The 19,735-nt window shown below is 52.1% G+C and overlaps 2 protein-coding genes across 5 annotated transcripts in view; one reads left to right on the forward strand and one right to left on the reverse strand.

Annotated features, from left to right (window-relative positions):
- Positions 1-9,371, forward strand: part of LUC7L (LUC7 like) — a 44,680-nt gene extending 35,309 nt beyond the window's left edge. For 2 of the 4 annotated variants that reach the window (XM_025370686.1, XM_025370687.1), the window contains exons 7-10: positions 4,697-4,785; positions 7,773-7,802; positions 8,213-8,380; positions 8,999-9,369. In XM_025370686.1, coding sequence (XP_025226471.1) covers positions 4,697-4,785; positions 7,773-7,802; positions 8,213-8,380; positions 8,999-9,140 — 429 coding nt within the window. In that variant the 3' untranslated portion in view covers positions 9,141-9,369. Of the gene's footprint in view, positions 1-4,696; positions 4,786-7,772; positions 7,803-8,212; positions 8,418-8,998 lie in introns of all 4 variants that reach the window. The other 2 variants (XM_025370689.1, XM_025370688.1) reach the window with 2 other exon arrangements.
- Positions 9,372-18,015: 8,644 nt separating this feature from the next.
- Positions 18,016-18,855, reverse strand: HBQ1 (hemoglobin subunit theta 1). The gene is made up of 3 exons (XM_025371362.1): positions 18,614-18,855; positions 18,324-18,528; positions 18,016-18,214 (listed from the first exon to the last, which is right to left on the reverse strand). The coding sequence occupies exons 1-3, from the start codon at positions 18,706-18,708 to the stop codon at positions 18,086-18,088; spliced, it is 429 nt and encodes a 142-aa protein (XP_025227147.1). The 5' UTR covers positions 18,709-18,855; the 3' UTR covers positions 18,016-18,085.
- Between the last annotated feature and the right edge of the window lie 880 nt (positions 18,856-19,735).

Genomic DNA, 19,735 nt, shown 5'->3' on the forward strand with positions numbered 1-19,735 from the left:
CAAAAAAAAAAAAAAAAAAAAAAAGTCTGGGCGCGGTGGCTCAGCCTGTAATCCTGGGACTTTGGGAGGCTGAGGCGGGCGGATCATGAGGTCAGGAGATGGAGACCATCCTGGCTAACAAGGTGAAAACTTGTCTCTACTAAAAATAAAAAAAATTAGCCTAATGTAGGCCGGGTGCGGTGGCTCACGCCTGTAATCCCAGCAGTTTGGGAGGCCGAGGTGGGTGGATCACGAGGTCAGGAGATTGAGACTATCCTGGCTAACAAGGTGAAACCCCATCTCTACTAAAAAGACAAAAATTAGCCAGGCGTGGTGGTGGGTGCCTGTAGCCCCAGCTACTCAGGAGGCTGAGACCGGGGAATGGTGTGAACCCGGGAGGCGGAGCTTGCAGTGAGCCAAGATTGCGCCACTGCACTCCAGCCTGGGCGACAGAGAAAGACTCTGTCTAAAAAAGAAGAAAATAAAAATAAAAGTATCTATGTATCCAATAGAATTATAAATCACAATTTAGTATGCATTTACCACACCATTAAAAATTTGCTGTTGGCCAGGTGTGATGGCTCACACCTGTAATCCCAGCACTTTGGGAGGCTAAGGAGGGCGGATCACTTGTCAGGAGTTTGAGGCCAGCATGGCCAACATGGCAAAACCCTGTCTCTACTGAAAACACAAAAATTAGCCGGTTGTGGTGGTGCACATGTGTATTCCCAGCTACTCGGGAGGCTGTGGCAGGAGAATCGCTTGAACCTGGGAGGCAGAGGTTGCGGTGAGCCAAAATCGAGCCACTGCACTCCTGCCTGGGCAAGAGAGTGAGACTTTGTCTTAAAGGAAAAAAAAAAAATGTTTTTTAGCCGCTGGAAGTGTTACTTTCCCATTTCTCCTTTAAATTATATTTTCATTTCATATCCCAGAGTTTTGTCTTACTGTAGTTTTTGTTTGGTTTTTTTGTTTTTTTTTTTTTTTTTTTGAAGAGACTGAGTCTGGCTCTTTCCCCCAGGCGGGAGTGCAGTGGCCGGATCTCAGCTCACTGCAAGCTCCGCCTCCCGGGTTCACGCCATTCTCCTGCCTCAGCCTCCGGAGTAGCTGAGACCACAGGCGCCCGCCACCTCGCCCGGCTAGTTTTTTGTATTTTTTAGTAGAGACGGGGTTTCACCGTGTTAGCCAGGATGGTCTCGATCTCCTGACCTTGTGATCCGCCCGTCTCAGCCTCCCAAAGTGCTGGGATTACAGGCTTGAGCCACCGCGCCCGACCTTTTGTTTGTTTTTGAGGCAGGGTCTTGCTCTGTCACCCAGGCTGGAGTGCAGTGTTACAGTCTCAGCTCACTACAACCTCCACCACCCAGGTTCAAGAGATTCTCCTGCCTCAGCCCCCCAAGTAGCTGGTACTATAGGCATGCACCACCACCCCTGGCTAATTTTCGTGTTTTTAGTAGAGATGGGGTTTCACCATGTTGCCCAGGCTGATCTCGAACTCCTGAGCTCAGGTAATCCATCCGCCTCTGCCTCCCAAAGTGCTGGGTTTACAGATGTGGGCCACAGTGCTTGGCCTAATGTAGTGTTTTTTTAAATATCTGCAAGTCATGTATTTCCTTAATGTGTATCTCTGCATTAGAAATGTGAATATTGTGAAATGTTTTTCCTTTCTACCTTAAGAAGCATTAACTTAGTTAGACAGCTTGTTTTATCATTGCAGCATAGAGTTGACCAAAACAACACAACTTGTATTATAGATTTTGATAAATAATTATTAAAGTAACAGTGCAAAATATTTGGAAGTGCTCCTCTTAATGATAAGGAGTGTAGGAGTTCTATGCCCTAATTAGAGGAGGCTTCACTTATAGTACTCCCAGAGGTATCCACCTTCCTCGGCCTCCCAAAGTGCTGGGATTCCACAAGCCACTGCACCTGGCCAATCCTTAGTTTAAAAAAAAAAAAAAAAATGCCATCCTTGAGGCTGGGTGTGGTGGCTCACGCCTGTAATTCTAGTCTTTAGGAGGCCAAGGCAGGAGAATTGATTGAATGCAGGAGTTTGAGACCAGCGTGGTCAACATAAGGAGACACCGTCTCTACCAAAAATTTGAAAATTAGCCAAGCATGGTGGTGTGTGCCTGTAGTTCCAGCTACTCAGGAGGCTGAGGCGAGAGGATTGTTTGGACCTTGGAGCTGAAGGCTGCAGGCTGCAGTGAACTGTGATCACGCCACTACACTCCAACCTAGACAACAGAGGATTGTTTTTATTTTGTTTTCAGGGACAGGGTCTCCCTCTGGCACCCAGGGTGGAGTGTAGTGATGTGATGGTAGCTGATAGCTTATTGTCACTGTAAGCTGGAACTCCTGGACTCAAGTGATCCTCCATCCTGAGTCTCCTGAGTAGCTGAGACTATAGGCATGCACCACCACATCTGGCTAATTTTTCTTTTTTTTTAGACAGGAGATCTTATTATGTTTCCCGGGCTGGTCTCAAACTCCTGGCCTCACATGATCCTCCCAGTTCAGCCTCCCAGAGTACTGAAATGGCATGAGCCACCATACCTGGCTTTAATGCCATCCTTAAACATAACCTTAAAGGTGTCCATCCGTGTGTGCCCTTCTGCAGACACAGGATGAGCATGGGTGGAGCTTTAGAGCTGCAGATGCCGGTCAGCCAGCTTTCCATCCTTGTCATGCCCTTGTGGGAAGTGTGCTCTCATCCACACTGGGTATGGAAGATTATCCTTATGCCATCGTGGCTCTCTAGACGGAGAAGACTAGTGATTCTTTGTCTTACTGGCTCTGACTTGCTTCCACTCGGGGCCTCACTTGGCACAGATGAGGGGTATTAAATGCCTTAGAGTTGATATTGGGAGTAGGGGGTACACAGAATGGTGCCCGGTGCTTTTCCACTCAGCTTGCGTTGATGGTGTTTTCATTGGTGAGGTTTCTCATAGCCTCCTCCCCCTTACATTGCTTTCTTAATCAAGCCTAATGATTCACATCATCCTGTACTGAAAGCCAGTTGCAAAGGATTTGTGGTCCACCTCCCCTGGCCAGCTGTCCTCCAACTCAGTTTGGTCTAAAGCCAGCATAGCACCCAGCACCCTGAGGTTGGGCTGCTTTTTGGCTGCAGGGATTCTGCTCCCAGTAGCAAGATGTGTTTGATCAAATATGTCTGTTCTTTTTTACCATAAAGTTTGTAGAGTCTCCTAGCTATCTGGGTTGGTTTGAAACAATGTGATCAATTCCCTGTGAGTTAGAAGTATAGCACCACTTAGAATAGACAGTTTGTTACCAAATTGATAAAATCTAATGATAGGCTGGGTGGCTCAGGCCTGTAACCCCAGCACTTTGGGAGGCCAAGGCAGGAAGATTGCTTGAGCTGAGGAGTTCAAGTACAGCCTGTGCAACATAGCAAGACCCCGTCTCTATATAAAATTTTTAAGGATTAGTCCGCCACGCTGGCACACTCCTATAAGTCCCAGCTACTCAGGAGGTGGAGGTAAAGAGGATTGCTTGAGCCTAGGAAGTTGAGGTTCTAGTGAGCTGTGATTGTGCCACTGCACTCCATCCAACCTGGTTGAACAGAGCAAGATGCTATTTCAAAAAAAAAAAAAGTGGCTGGTCGCGGTGGTTCATGTCTGTAATCCCAGCACTTTGGGAGGCCGAGGTGGGCGGATCATGAGGTCAGGAGATGGAGACCATCCTGGCTAACACGGTGAAACCCCGTCTCTACTAAAAATACAAAAAATTAGCCAGGTGTGGTGGCGGCGCCTGTAGTCCCAGCTCCTCTGGAGGAGGCTGAGGCAGGAAAATGGCGACCTCCAACCTCTGGGAGGCGGAGCTTGCAGTGAGCTGAGATCCGGCCACTGCACTCCAGCCTGGGCAACAGAGTGAGACTCCGTCTCAAAAAAAAAAAAAAAAGTAAATAAAATAAAATGTAAACGAGGCCAGTTGCAGTGCCTCACGCCTGTAATTGCAACACTGGGAGGCCGAGGCAGGCAGATCACGAAGTCAGGAGTTCAAGAACAGCCAGCCCAACATGGTGAAACTTCGTCTGTACTAAACATACAAAAATTAGCCAGCCGTGCTGGCGCACGCCTATAATCCCAGCTACTCAGGAGGCTGAGGCAGAAGAATATCTTGAACCTGGGAGGCAGAGGCTGCAGTGAGCGAAGATCGCACCACTGCACTCCAGCCTGGGCAGCAGAGTGAGACTCCGTCTCAGGAAAAAATAAAAAATGTAATGATACAGCGTTTTTTCATGTGTTACCTTCTTCATTAAGAAGTTTTAAAAATGAATGTGTTGGCCAGGCCCGGTGGCTCATGCCTGTAATCCCAGCACTTTGAGAGGCTGAGGCGGGCGGATCACAAGGTCAAGAGATCAAGACCATCCTGGCCTACATGGTGAAACCCCATCTCTACTAAAAATACAAAAATTAGGTGGGCGTGGTGGCGTGCGCCTGTGCGAGGCCAAGGCAGAAGAATCGGTTGAACTTGGGAGGTGGAAATTGGAGTGAGCCGAGATTGCACCAATACACTCCAGCCTGCTGACAGTGAGACACTGTTTCAAAAAAAAAAAATGTGTTCCCATTTCCTTAAAGTGTCTCTTCAATTTTTAAATTACCGATACTGAGCTTATGTAAAGGTGCTTTGTTAAGTAGCATTCACACTCTGGTTTGCGTAACTTGCTTTTCCCTCATTTTTTGTTTCATTTATTTAGAAAACTGTCGCTGAAAAGCAGGAGAAGAGAAATCAGGATCGCTTGAGGAGGAGAGAGGAGAGGGAGCGGGAGGAGCGTCTGAGCAGGAGGTGAGCCTGAGGGCTGGCAGTGAATGAGCTGCACTGGCCTCCAGCATTCCCTTGTCTGTCCATTCCACTGTTGCTTGGAATAGTCAGGGCCATTATTAAGGAAAGTAGTAAGGCCAGGCCTGGTGGCTTACGCCTGTAATCCCATCACTTTGGGAGGCTGAGGCGGGCAGATCACTTGAGTTCAAGGGTTTGAAACCAGCCTGGCCAACATGGTGAAACCTCATCTGTACTAAAAATACAGAAATGGCCGGGCGCGGTGGCTCAAGCCTGTAATCCCAGCACTTTGGGAGGCCAAGACGAGTGGATCGTGAGGTCAGGAGATTGACACCATCCTGGCAAACCCGGTGAAACCCCGTCTCTACTAAAAAAATACAAAAAACTAGCTGGGCGAGGTGGTGGGCGCCTGTAGTCCCAGCTACTCGGGAGGCTGAGGCAGGAGAATGGCATAAACCTGGGAGGCGGAGCTTGTAGTGAGCCGAGATCCGGCCACTGCACTCCAGCCCGGGCGACAGAGCGAGACTCCATCTCAAAAAAAAAAAAAATACAGAAATTAGCTGGATGTGCTGGCAGGTGCTTGTAATCCTAGCTGCTTGGAGGCTGAGGTGGGAGAATCACTTGAACCCGGGAGGCAGAGGTTGCAGTGAGCCAAGATCGTGCCATTGCACTCCAGCCTGGCCACCAGAATGAGACTCCATCTCAAGAAAAAAAAAAAAAGAGGCCAGGTGCAGTGGTTCACACCTGTAATCCCAGCACTTTGGGAGGCCAAAGCGGGTGGATCACGAGGTCAGGAGATCGAGACCATCCTGGCTACCACGGTGAAACTCTGTCTCTACTAAAAACTTCAAAAAATTAGCTGGGCGCGGTGGTGGGCGCCTGTAGTCCCAGCTACTCGGGAGGCTGAGGCAGGAGAATGGCGTGAACCCGGGAGGCAGAGCTTGCAGTGAGCTGAGATTGCACCACTGCACTCCAGCCTGGGTGGCAGAGTGAGACTCCGTCCCAAAAAAAAAAAGAAAGAAATAAACAACATATTCAATCCAACAAAATGCGGCCCAGCCCAGGACTGTGTGTGCATGGCAGTCAGGTAAGGGATCCAAGCTGTTGGAGGCTGTGTGTGGGCATTGCTGTTGATTTACTGAGTGCTATGGGGCTGTTGGACACCTGTTTACAGAGGGGGATGGTGCCTACTCCCCTTTGGCAAGCGTGCTGGGCTGGAGTGGAAGCAGCAGGACCTTGGGGAGCTGGGTAGGAGAATCCAGATGGAGGAGGTGGCAGTTTAAGCCAGGTAAGGGGCGGAAAGAGTCCGGGGAAGTTCTGGGATAGAACTGATGGGATTTGCTGGTAGTGTGTGAAGTGTACAGAGGAGGAAATGAAGCTGGTCTCCTGGTTTCGGGCCTGGAGTTGCTGCTTGGTGATGTGGTGTATTGCAGTGGGAGGAGGTGGGAAGTAGAAGATGCCTCTGGCCACACTCAGGTTGAGAGGCCGTCTTGAGGTGGGGCTGTTGAGTCTGATTGGAGTTCAAAGAAAAGATAGGAGCCAGAAGTAACCACGGATCTTCTTGGACACAGCTCGTTGTCCAGGAAGGTTCCCAAACCACTTTTCCTGAAAGAATTCCTCAGTGCATAACTCAGGGCGAATGTTTATTGTGTGTGTTGTTGTTTTTGTTTGTTTTTGAGACAGGGTCTTGCTCTGTTGCCAGGCTGGAGTGCAGTGGTGCGATCTCGGCTCACTGCAACCTCCACCCGCTGGGTTCAAGCGATTCTCCTGTCTTCGCCTCCCGAGTAGCTGGGACTACAGGCCTGTGCCATCACGCCCAGCTAATTTTTGTATTTTTAGTAGAGACGGGGTTTCACCATGTTGACCAAGCTCGTCTCGATCTCTTGACCTCATGATCCGCCCACCTCAGCCTCTCAAAGTGCTGGGATTACAGGCGTGAATCACTGCGCCCGGCTGTTTGTTGTTTTAATCATCCAGTGGGAGATTCTGATTGCACAGAAAAACAGTATAGAAAAAAACATTAAGCAAAACACACAATCCATTTTTTACATGGAGGTGGACATTTTCACATGCACTGTCATGTTTAGGCCGTGCGTGTTGTGGGTGTCCATGGGGCCGCTTGACCTTAATGGCTTATGGGCACCTTAATGGCTTGTAGCTTGCCTTTTTCAGACGCTGGTTGTGTGGCAGAATGAGCTGATGACTCTCACCTGGCAGGAAGCCTGTGTCTGGAACTTACGGCTTTGCTTTCACTTTTCGGTGTTTTAGTGTGCCCCACTTGCTGGCTGCACGTTCTGTGCTGGAGTCTGTTGTAAAGACTGGAGAATCATTTATAGGACTTGGGTGTAAAGACTGGAGAGTCATTTGTAGGACTTGGGTGCAGCACAGTCGGTGCAGACTTTTCATGGCCCTTGTAATGTTAAAAAGCTGCGTCTGGTGCTCGGATGTGGCCCCCTCTGTGAGGCTCAGGTGACACTGAGTGTGCCACAGAGCGGCTGCCACAGAGTGGCTGTGGGGATGGGAGCAGTGGCACTTCCCATTCCAACTGGGAACACGCAGGCAGCTCGAACACAGTAGGCCTTTGGGGGCAGTGCCTCCCTTCTGATATGTGGAGCCCTCCCCCTCCCCTGACCCTGAGAGGGTGAGGAACGGGTGCTTTCGGGAAGTCATTCACTTGTTTTTTGAGACAAAGTTTTATTCTTGTTGCCCAGGCTGGAGTGCAGTGGTGCGATCTCAGCTCACTGCAATCTCTGCCTCCTGGGTTCAAGTGATTCTCCTGTCTCAGCTGCCTGAGTAGCTGGGATTACAGGCACCCGCCACCATGCTTGGCCAGTTTTTGTATTTTCAGTAGAGACGGGGTTTCACCACGTTGGCCAGGCTGGTCTCCAACTCGTGACCTCAGGTGATCGCCCGCCTCGGCCTCCCCGAAGTGCTGGGATGACAGGTGTGAGCCACCACGCCTGGCCTTGTTCATCTTTTTTTCCCCCTTTTAGGTCGGGATCAAGAACCAGAGATCGCAGGAGGTAGGTTTCCAGGTCCATTAAAATGATGTCAGTCAAATATCTCTTTCCATAAGCATTTTTCTTAACATTTAATGTTTATGCCTTTACAAATGTTATCTGGCAGGTGGGGCTGGCTTGTGAAGGGCACAGGGCGAGGGGTTGCCTGGTGCCGTGGAGGATTCCCACTGTTAATGAGAGGGAAGGTCTGGGCCTGCAGGGTGACAGGAGTATCCAGGCCAGATGTTTTCAGGAGACCTCATTGGAAAGGTCCTAACCATTGGAGATGAACTGATGGAAATATTTTAAACCCAAATTTGTGGGAGTAAAGGGGAAAATGTCAGTAAAGCAGTGAGCAGAATCTGCTGAGGGGTGGGGCCCTGGTAGTGTTGGCACCTATAGAGTCTCAGCCTCGGAACTTGCTGATTTTTCAGGTCGCGCTCCCGGGATCGGCGTCGGAGGCGGTCAAGATCTACCTCCCGAGAGCGACGGAAGTTGTCCCGGTCCCGGTCCCGAGATAGACATCGGCGCCACCGCAGCCGTTCCCGGAGCCACAGCCGGGGACATCGTCGGGCTTCCCGGGACCGGAGTGCGAAATACAAGTAACTACTCTGACTCCTTCGGTAGCTGCAACCAGGAGTGAGCCCTTCTCTGTGTTCCCAGGGTCTGCTGAGGGCCGTGTCTGGTGGGGATGGGGCTGGGCTCACAGTCAGGAGTAGGGCTGGGGGGTGGTGAATGGGACTCAGGTCTGGGAAGAAGCGAGAGGGCTGTGGAGGAGCTCAGGCGGCTCCAGGTGATGCTGCAGGGACTGGACATGCACCAGCCTGCGCCCTGGGCCTGTGCACTGTCACATCCGTACAGAGGGCCTGAGACTTACGTCCTCACCAGGCCCTGCTCACCTCTGTTTTTGTTTTTGATCTTTTTTTTCCATTGTGTTTTTACGTAGTGGCATGTTCTGTGCATATAGTGTTGTATTCTCCTTTGCACTGTTTATGTTACAGTGAAGGCTCTCCTTATTAAAAATCTTTGCAAAGGTCACTTTTTAATGGCTATTTAACACTCCATATGTGGTGGGCAAGTCTGGCTGGCCTCGGGGGGGTGTCCGGGTATAGGGGATGCGTGGCCTTCCCTGGCCTGGTCTGCAGGTCCATTGTCGTACCTGAGCGGCCAGCAGAAGTGGGGCAGCAGCCTCCACTGAGCCTCTGGTTCCCATTTCCCAGGTTCTCCAGAGAGCGGGCATCCAGAGAGGAGTCCTGGGAGAGCGGGCGGAGCGAGCGAGGGCCCCCGGACTGGAGGCTTGAGAGCTCCAACGGGAAGATGGCTTCACGGAGGTCAGAAGAGAAGGAGGCCGGCGAGATCTGAACCCGTCTCCCGGGTGCTGTAAATAGTCTGATAAACGTTCACACAGTCTAAAATTACCCTTTATATTTGCTGAATACAACTCATCTTTTGTAGTTTAAAATTTCTATTGTTTTGGAGCTAGCTGTGAGTTTCTAGAATTGTACAGAGTTGCTCCTGTGTTCTGGGGTCGTGTTGAGTAGGAATAAATAAATCTGACGACTGCCTCCTGAGGCTGCAGTGGGGTCTCTGCTGTCTTCTGCTTAGAGGCTCTTCACTGTGACCCCGTGCCAGTGCCACCATCGCCTCACAGAAACCATGACTTACTCGTGGGCCGTGTCTTGTCTTCTGGCATCCAGTAGATGGCAGGGCACTTCCTGTTCCCTGCACCTGACTGACGGGACCCAGGTGTGCATGCTGTTTGCTCAGCCCCACACAACCTTCTGAGTGTCTGAGCTGCCCATCTCCAATGGGGAGGAGGGAGGGGCTCCCGTTCTGCCTTCATTTATTTAGGAAAAGCTGTCTTGTCTGGTCAGCTGCTACCACAGCCTTAACTTGGGACTCAGGTGAGTTACATCGCACTTCCCCTTTTGAAGGTACTAGCACTAAACAGAGACCTATGGGACTGGGCATAGTGACACATGCCTGTAGTCCCAGCCACTACTCAGAAGGCTGAGGCAGGAGGATCTGTTGAGCCCAGGAGGCTGAGGCAAACCTTGATTCCGCCACTGCACTGTAGCCTGGGTGACAGAGGAAAACCCTGTCTCCAAAAAAAAGAAAAAAAAAAAGGTGGTTTGTCTCATGTCCCATGTGAGCTGATTATGTTACCTCTCAGTTCTTTCTAATGTACCTGCTTTACATCAGTCAGATACCAAAATGAAGGGCCGGGTGCAGTGGCTCACGCTTGTAATCCCAGCACGTTGGCAGGCCGATCACTTGAGGTCACAAGTTCGAGACCAGCCTGGCCAACTTGGTGAAACCCTGTTTCTATCCAAACTACAAAAATTAGCCGGATATGGTGGCGGACACCTGTAATCACAGCTACTTGGGAGGCTGAGACAGGAGAATCACTTGAACCCGGGAGCTGGAGGTTGCAGTGAGCCGAGATTGCATCCAGCCTGGGCGACAGCAAGCCTCTGTCTCAAAACATCACAGAAACCCAAAATGAAGCCTTTCTGAAAAGGGTAACTGCTAACTAATGTGTAGATGATGGGAGCTCCTTCCCTTTTTCACTTTGTGGGAGATTTTTTGGAGGGAATTCCTGAGGTTCCATTGTTAACACATAGTCATCCTCATCCACTCTGTTTCTGCAGAGGTACAGATGCCACCCTTGAGCTGGTTGGCTCAGTGGGCACACACAGGTGCTGTGGGCTGGGTCTTTTCGCCACCAGTATCAAGATGCAGCTGGTGTCCCTGCTCTGGGCTCTCCTGCCACAGGCTGTCCCCTCCAGGAGGACAAATGGGTAGGTGGGCTGCTCTGCCAGCCCGTGACACAGGTCTTGCCCAGCCAGCCGTCTCCAAGGAAAGGAGGGTGGAAGGCGCCACCCTGCGCAGGAGTCACTTGGGATTGATGCTGTGCTTTGGAGTCGTCACCCGTGTTGGTGTTCCTCACTCACACCTTTTCCTGCACGTGGGACTCGGGTCCTTATTCAACACGTGAACTTTCCTCCTGTCTTCCGGGAGGGAGTGGCTGGGTCTGGTTTCCCTGTTCCCAAGCCCATGTTGTGGTCATGGCTGTGGCTGCCCGGGTGATGAGTGTTGGTTTGCACCCTGGGTTTCCCTGCGGCTTAAGCAGACAGCCTCACCCTCAGAGCCATTACTGCTGTGAATCGTTTGGATCTTTTTCCATCTAGGCATACATTTGTATGTGTAGACAAATAGTTGGTTTTTGCCTTTTTCTTTTTCTTTTTGGTCAGGGCTTGGGGTTTACAGAAAAGGTGCTGTGCCCCTGGCCTTCAGTACTCACGTCCTGTACCCTGTGTCTGCTGATTACAGCTGAAGGGGACAGGTCCTCCTGGGATGCAGCATCAGTGTCCTCGGCTGTCCCTGGTAGCCTCATGCTGGTGCAGCCGTCCGGGGCACCAACCGTGCAGGGAGAGGTGCTCCTTCCTCTCTACCATGCAGGGACAGTCGGGTGGGTCTTAGTATACCTGCCAGGTGGTGCTGACCAAACTGAGCTTCGTGCCCCCAGTGCAGTTTTGCTGATACTACCCACGACAGCTCTTTCTCCCTCCCTTCTGTCTACTCCCAAATAACCCACACCAGATTCTGCTGTCAGAGTCCGCTATAGGAGACCCACGTTTTTACTTTTTTCACCCAATACAGTGAGTCCTTCCTTTCCACAGCAGTACCAGTAAATCTCGCTGAAGGTGGCTACTGGGAGGTATATGGGTCTGGAAGTGTATCCCTCCCATATGAAGAAGTCTGTAGTGTCAGGTGGAACAGGCCCTTGGCTCCACCCACAGGGTACCACCTTGGCCTGTAGCCCAGGCTGGAGGAGAACAGAAGAGAAGGGGGGCCTCTCCAGAACATTTGGTGACTTAAAAAAAAAAAAAAAAAATTTTTTTTTTTTTTTTTTTTTTTTTTTGTGAGACAGAGTCTCGCTGTCTCCCAGACTGGAGTGTGGATGGTGCGATCTTGGCTCACTGCAACCACTGCCTCAGCGTCCTGACTAGCTGGGAATACAGGGGCCCGCCACTATGCCTGGCTAATTTTTGTATTTTTAGTAGAGACGGTTTCACCATCTTGACCAGGCTGGTCTTAGACTCCTGACCTCGTGATCCACCCGCCTCGGCCTCCCAAAATGCTGGGATCATAGCTGTAAGCCTCTGTGCCTGGCCAAAATTATTTGTTTTTGAGACGATCTTGCTTTGTCACCCATGCTGGAGTGCAGTGGTGCAGTCATGGCTCACTGCAGCCTTGAACTTCTGCACTCAGGTGTTCCTCCTGCCCCAGCCTCCAAGTAGCTGGGATATAGGCGTGCACTACCACACTTGGCTAATTTTTAATTTTTTTGTAGAGACAGGTCTGACTATGTTGCTCAGGATATTCTTGGGAACTCCTGGGCTCAAGCAGTCTTCCCACCTCAGCCTCTCAAAGCACTAGGATTACGGGTGTGAGTCACCACAGCTGGCAGTGATTTTTTTTTTTTTTTTAGGGTAAATGGCTCTGTTTGGTAGGTGCTGTCAACGCTAAACTAGCTGGACAGGGGCTGGCCTGGTGCCACCTTTGCCTCCTGAACAGGGTCCCCTTGGGCTTGGGGAGCACGTGGGCCTTGACTGAATCCCTGAGTAGGTTAAGGGTAGTCCTGGGGGGAGAAGAGGAGAATGTGGACGAGAGCTGAGGCCGTTTCCTACCCCAGTATACAGCCATCATGGGACAGGCAGGTGCTGGAGCAGGCCGAGGACCCCTATCTGGGGTAGCATCCTTTGGTGGATGGGGTGGCAGCCTGGAGCCAGAGCCATGTTGGCCAGGATGGAACTTTTATTTATTTTTATTTTTTATTCATTTATTGTTTTTTGAGACAGAGTCTCACCCTGTCGCCCAGGCTGGAGTGCAGTGGCACAGACTTGGCTCACTGCAAGCTCTGCCTCCTGGGTTCACGCCATTCTTCTGCCTCAGCCTCCCGAGTAGCTGGGACTACAGGTGCCCGCCATCACGCCCGGCTAATTTGTTTCTTTGTTTGTTTGTTTTAGTAGAGATGGGGTTTCACTGTGTTCACCAGGATGGTCTCAATCTCCTGACCTCAAGATCCGCCCGCCTCGGCCTCCCAAAGTGCTGGGATTATAGGCGTGAGCCACCATGCCCGGCCAGGATGGAGTAAAGTGCGAATAAAACGTGCTGTTGTAACACTTTTTCAGTGTACAGTTCAATGGCCTGAAGTGTATCTGCATCGTTGTACAGCCTTCACCACCACCTGTGCAGGGGTGGCTTTGAAAAGGCAGAGAGCGGCCGGGCATGGTAGCTCATGTCTGCAATCCCAGCACTTGCGGAGGCCGAGCCAGGCGGATCACAAGGTTAAGAGATTGAGACTGTCCTGGCCAACATGGTGAAACCCCATCTCTACTAAAACTATAAAAATGAGCCAGACGTGGTGGCAGGCACCTGTAATCCCTGCTACTCAGGAGGCTGAGGCAGGAGATCCACTTGAACCCGGGAGCTGGAAGTTGCAGTGAGCCAGGATTGCACAACTGCACCCCAGCCTGGGTGACAGAGCAAGACTCCGTCTCAAAAAAAAGAAAAACAGGCAGAGTGCAAATTACCCTGGACTTGAGTGGACCGGTGAGTCTCCCCAACAGTGTGGAGGGCCCACAGCTGCTCCCCTAGATCTGCCCCTCTGGGTGGGTTCTGTACCCAGTGGGCTGAGCCCTTGAGCCAAGGCCAGCTCCCTCCAACCTCCACATCTCCAGGGAGGATGGAGTCTGGCTCTTCCAACTTCAGTGATGCTCCCGATGTAATCCCAGGCCCAAGAGGGTGTCCACACCTAGTTACAGGAGTCTGAGAGCCTGATGCTTCCCCAGGGCCCCTGAGCCTCCTGGGCTCCAAGTGCTTGCTCCTGTGTGCAAGGGTGCAGCAGCTGCGGGTCCTGTGCTCTGGGAGCACACAGGATGATTGAGGTCAGACTGACTTGAGCTACCCCAAGGACAGAGAAACTAGAACGTAGACCCAACCTCGTGGTTCCCAGCAGAGGGGGACTCATGGGTGGGCTAGGGGACAGGTTTTCTTTTTTTTTTTTTTTCTTTTGAGACGGAGTCTCGCTCTGTCGCCCAGGCTGGAGTGCGGTGGCCGGATCTCAGCTCACTGCAAGCTCCGCCTCCCAGGTTTATGCCATTCTCCTGCGTCAGCCTCCTGAGTAGCTGGGACTACAGGCGCCTGCTACCTCGCCCAGCTAGTTTTTTGTATTTTTTTAGTAGAGACGGGGTTTCACGGTGTTCGCCAGGATGGTCTCGATCTCCTGACCTCGTGATCCGCCCGTCTCGGCCTCCCAAAGTCCTGGGATTACAGGCTTGAGCCACCGTGCCCGGCCTTTTTTTTTTTTTTTTTTTTTTTTTTTTTAAGACGGAGTCTCGCTCTGTCACAAGGCTGGAGTGCAGTGGTGAGATCTCAGCTGACTCCAACCTCTGACTCTGGTTCAAGTGATTCTCCTGCCTCAGCCTCCTAAGTAGCTGGCATTACAGGCATGCATGACCATGCCCAGTTTTTATATTTTTAGTAGAGACGGGGTTTCAACATGTTGGCCAGAATGGTCTCGATCTCCTGACTTTGTGATCAGCCCGCCCTAGCCTCCCAAAGTGGTGGGATTACAGGCGTGAGCCATCGTTCCCGGCCTTTTTTTTTTTTTTTTTTTTTTTTTTGTGGAGATGGAGTCTTGCTCTGTTGCCCAGGCTGGAATGCAGTGGTGCAATCTTGGCTCACTGCAAGCTCTGCCTCCCGGGTTCCCGCCATTCTCCTGGCTCGGCCTCCCGAGTAGCTGGGACTATAGGTGCCCACCATCCCCCCACCGGCTAATTTTTTTGTATTTTTAGTAGAGATGGGGTTTCACCGTGTTAGCCGGGATGGTCTCGATCTCCTGACCTCGTGATCCACCCGCCTTGGCCTCCCAAAGTGTTGGGATTACAGGTGTGAGCCACCGCACCTGGCCCCAGCCGATTAAGTTTTAAAAAGACATCACTAATCAAATGTCAGCTCCCAACCATGAAGAGCAGTCAAGGGTGCAGGCACTGGCCCCCTACTGGTGAAACAAATGAAGGCAATTTTGGCAATATTACCCAAAAGCTGTAGCCATGGGCACACTTACCCCAGAAATTCCACATCTGTAAACATCCCTCCAGGAAGTGATGTATGTGTATACAATTTTAGCTATAAATATTCACAGCAAGGTTTTCTGCAAAGTTTTTAAAACTAGACAGACACAAATGAAAAATCACCCCCAACTGCTTTCCTTTTCTGGGATTCTATCAAGTGGTGACAATTGCCTTCTCTATCCCTGTAGTCCCACACACATGGAAGACTGCTGCCAATATTTGGTATCTGTGTTCAAGTTTTACTGTGGTTATGTTAATAAAAAAATTGATTTATGCTTTACATATTGACTGTGGCATGATCTGTTATATGAAGGTCCTGGCATTTCTCCTTGTCTGTGCTCAGACTGACCTAATTCTCTGTGATGGGTCCACAGCATTCCCTTGTGACTCTACTGTAATTTAATCTGTCTCCTGTTTATGAATATATTGGTTGTGCATCATATTTTTTATTTTTTATTTTTTTTGAGACGGAGTCTAGTTCTGTCACCAGGCTGGAGTGCAGTGGCGGGGTCTCAGTTCACTGCAACCTATACCTCCCAGTTCAAGTGATTCTCCTGCCTCAGCTTCCCAAGTAGCTGGGATTATGGCACATGTTGCCACGCCCAACGAAGCTTTGTATTTTTACTAGAGACAGCCTTTCACCCTGTTGTCTAGGATGGTCTTGACCTCCTGACATTGCGATCCACCCACCTCACCCTCCCAAAGTGCTGAGATTACAGACGTGACCCGGTTTTTTGTTTTTTGTTTTTTCTTGAGACGGGGTCTCACTGTGTCACCCAGGCTGGAGTGCAGGGGCACGATCATAGCTCACTGCAGCCTTACCAAGTGATTCTCCCACCGCAGTGTCCTGAATAGCTGGGACTACAGGCACATGCCACCACGCCTGGCTAATTTTTAAAGTTTTGTAGAGACAGGGTCTCCCTATATTGCCCAGGCTGGTCTCAAACTCCTGGGCTGAAGCAGTCTTCCCACCTGAGCCTCTCCAAGTGCTGGGAGTACAGGTGTGGGCTACCGTGTGCCCAGCTAGGTGCATGTCTTTGAACATCACTGCAGATGTCCGTTGGCCTTTGGTCCATCTGAGTTGCCTGTCTTCTGGCTTTTCTGTTAGGTTGATGGACTAGAAAGGGATAGGGAGTATAGGGCCAGAAGAAAGATAATTTGGAGATCTATCTGGTTTTTGTTGTTGATTTTTTTTTTTTTTCCTGAGACGGAGTCTTGCTCTGTCGCCCAGGCTGGTGTGCAGTGGCTTGATTTCAGCTCACTGTAATCTCCTGCCTCCCTGGTTTAAGTGATTCTCCTGCCTCAGCCTCCTGAATAGCTGGGATTACAGGTGCCCACCACCACGCCCAGCTAATTTTTGTATTTTTAGTAGAGAAGGGGTTTCACCATGTTGCCCTGGTCTCAAAACTCCTGACCTCAGGTGATCCACCTACCTCTGCCTCCCAAAGTGCTGGGATTACAGGCATGAGCCACCATGCCTGGCCCGGAGATCAAATGTAGTAGAGATAACCTTTATCTGCCACATGTATATTTTCTTCAGCTCCTCCCCTCCCCTTTTTTGTTGAGATAGAGTCTCGCTTTGTCTCTCAGGCTGGAGTGCAGTGGTGTGATCTCTGCTCACCGCAGCCTCCGCCTTCTGGGTTCAAGCCATTCTCCTGCCTCAGCCTCCTGAAGCTGGGATTACAGGTGCACACCACCACACCCAGCTAATTTTTGTATTTTTAGTAAACACGGGGTTTCACCATGTTACCCAGGCTGGTCTCGAACTTGTGGCCTCAGGTGATCTGCTTACCTTGGCCTCCGGAGTGCTGGGATTACAGGCATGAGCCACTGCGCCCGGCCTGTCCACTTCTCAGTGTCACCTTAAGAATACTATTTCTGAGGAAAAGCATCTCTACATGTGCCTAGAAAGACTGGAACAGCCGGGCGCGGTGGCTCACGCCTGTAATCCCAGCACTTTGGGAGGCTGAGACGGGCGGATCATGAGGTCAGGAGATGGAGACCATCCTGGACAACATGGTGAAACCTCGTCTTTACTAAAAATACAAAAAATTAGCTGGGCGAGGTGGCGGGCGCCTGTAGTCCCAGCTACTCGGGAGGCTGAGGCAGGAGAATGGCTTGAACCCGGGAGGCGGAGCTTGCAGTGAGCCGAGATCAGGCCACTGCACTCCAGCCTGGGTGACAGAGCTAAACTCCGTCTCAAAAAAAAAAAGACTGGAACAGCTACGCATTAAATGTTAGGGGTCTGGGTGGGGCCTGTCTCTGTCCCGTGTGTGTGTGTGTGTGTGTGTGTGTGTATGTGTATGTCTGTGTTACACATGTGCTCTTGGATGTGACAGCCATGTCCTGTTCTTGTTTACACATAAGTTTGCCACGTGTCAAGTGGGAGCTGAAGGATGTGCTGCACCCATTCCTGGACCTGGGATACACAGGAAGGTGCAGCAAGCGTTGTTTTCGGAAGTTCTACAATGACCATGACTGGTTTTATGTGGACAAATATAAAAAAGAAGGCCTAGCCTCCCTCTCCGTAGTGGTGTCGGGTGAAGGCAGGGGTCTGGATCGGCTCCTGGTCCACCTTGCCTGCTACGTGGCTAGGTGCTGGGGCTGGTCCCACCTCCCCACCACAACGCCCCCGGCACCCCAGGTCCCCAATTCCAGGCCACAGCTGTGGAGCCATTAGCGGGCTGGGCGTTGCGCAGGTACCGACTCGCGCCGGGAGGGGGCGCTGTTCCCCAACCTGTTCCGAGTCGGCCCCGGGTCCTGACGCCGCCCGCGCGGGTTCACGCTGCAGGTGCGGAGTTCTCGCCGTGGGCCTGGGCCGCGTGCTTGACCTGGAGTGGGGAGGACGAAGCCAGCCGCCCTGGGGATGGGCAGAGTCGGCCGTCCTCGCAGCCCCTACCTGCCACTGCACTTGGGAGGGTGAGGCCGCACACAGGTCGGTGCCCCCGTGGCCGAGGCCCCAAACCTGCTGGGGGTGGGACCAGGCGCGCCTGGATCTGGGCACTGGGGGTGCGCCCCAGACCCTCGCTTTTCCTTGGGGCGGGGCGGCCCCTTGTTCTCGCGTCCTGCCTTTGAGAGAGCACGGCAAGAAGGCTGCACCTTGGGGAGGCTTTACTCATACACGCGGAAGATCGCCTGGGGGTCACACGGCCACCCACCCACAGTTCAGCGGTACTCGGAAGCCAGCGCAGAGATCACGTGGCTCAGGAACTTGTCCAGCGACGCCTGCAGCGCCGGGCTGAAGTCTCCGGGGTAGTGCCGGGCGAGGGTCACCAGCAGGCAGTGGCCCAGGAGCTGCGGCGAGCGCGCAAGGCTCACTTGCCTGCACCCGTCCCACGTGCCCCCCGCACCCGCCCCGCCGGAGCCCTCCCGAGAACAGGGGCCCAGCACGGCAGCCGCTCACCGGGAAGTTAGCTGGGTCCACTCGCAGCTGGCAAGCGTGCAGATGGCTCAGAGCGGACAGCGCGCGGGGTAGGTCGTCTAGGCGCTCCACGGCGAGGCTCAGCGCGTCCGCCACCTTCTGGCCGTGTGCTCTAACCTGGGCGGAGCCGGGGCTCAGGTCTAGGTGGGAGAAGTAGGTCTTCGTGGCGGGGAAAGCCAGGAAGGTCCTGCGAGAGGAACGGCGGTGAGGCGCGTCCGGGGGGCCTGGGGAGGCAGGGCCCCGGAGGGCGGGGGCGCCCAGCCTCGCCGCACCTCTCCAGGGCCTCAGTAGCATAGACGCCAACATTGCTGCCCAGTTTCTTCCACAGGGCGCGCACCAGCGCCCGGTCCTCCGCGGACAGCGCCATTCCCGCGCTGGAACCCGCCGCGCCCTGCGCCCGCGCTGCGCCTGCGCGGACCGGCCAGGGGTCCCGCGGCCACCAGGGGGCGCCGCGCTGCAGCCTCGCCACCCTGGGGTGCAGGGCCTGGTCCCGGATCCCGGGACCGCGCGGCCTCCATCTCCGACTGCTCCGACCGGGGGAACTCGGAATCGCCCTGGATCCAAGGCCCCCGCGTCTTAGGTGTTCACCATATAGTTTTTAGTCTCTACTAAAAACACAAAAATTGGCCGGGTGCGGTGAGTGCAGTGGCGCGATTTCGGCTCACGGCAACCTCCGCCTCCCAGGTTCAAGCGATTCTCCTGCCTCAGCCTCCCGAGTAGCTGGGAATACAGGCACCCGCCACCGCGCCCAGCTAAGTTTGTATTTTTAGTAGAGACACGGTTTCACCATGTTGGCCAGGCTGATCTCAAACTCCTGACCTCAGGTGATCCGCCTCGTCCTCCCAAAGTTCTGGGATTACAGGCGTGAACCACCGCGCCCGGCCATATGTATTATTATAACACTGAATTTCGGCATGGATTTGTCATTGGAAGTGAGTTTATTCTGCCTCTTGAGTCTATTGTGACCCTTGCCCGAGTCTTTCTCATTTATTATATAAAATGAGGGTGATAATTTCTTCTCAGATTGTGAGAATTAAACGGATAACAACTGTCAGGTGCATGACTCGGAGCAGTGTTTCTTCAGGGCAATGAACGTTTACTGAGTGCCTGGGATATAACCCAAGAATAATAGTAAATGCGTATGCAACACTCACTGTGCTGTACCCCTTATAGCTTTTTTGTTTTAAAAAAACTGTGCTAAAATCGACATAAATTATCATTTTAGCCATTTTTCAGGTGTAAAATTTGGTGATACTAAGGACATTTACAGTGTTATGCAACCATCACCACTATCTAGGTCAGAGCTTTTTCATCATCCCAAACGCCAGCTCTGTACTCATTAACAGTAACTCTGGGCCGGGCGCGGTGGCTCAAGCCTGTAATCCCAGCACTTG

This window comes from Theropithecus gelada, chromosome 20 (assembly GCF_003255815.1).
Source record: "Theropithecus gelada isolate Dixy chromosome 20, Tgel_1.0, whole genome shotgun sequence".
Lineage (NCBI taxonomy): Eukaryota > Metazoa > Chordata > Mammalia > Primates > Cercopithecidae > Theropithecus > Theropithecus gelada.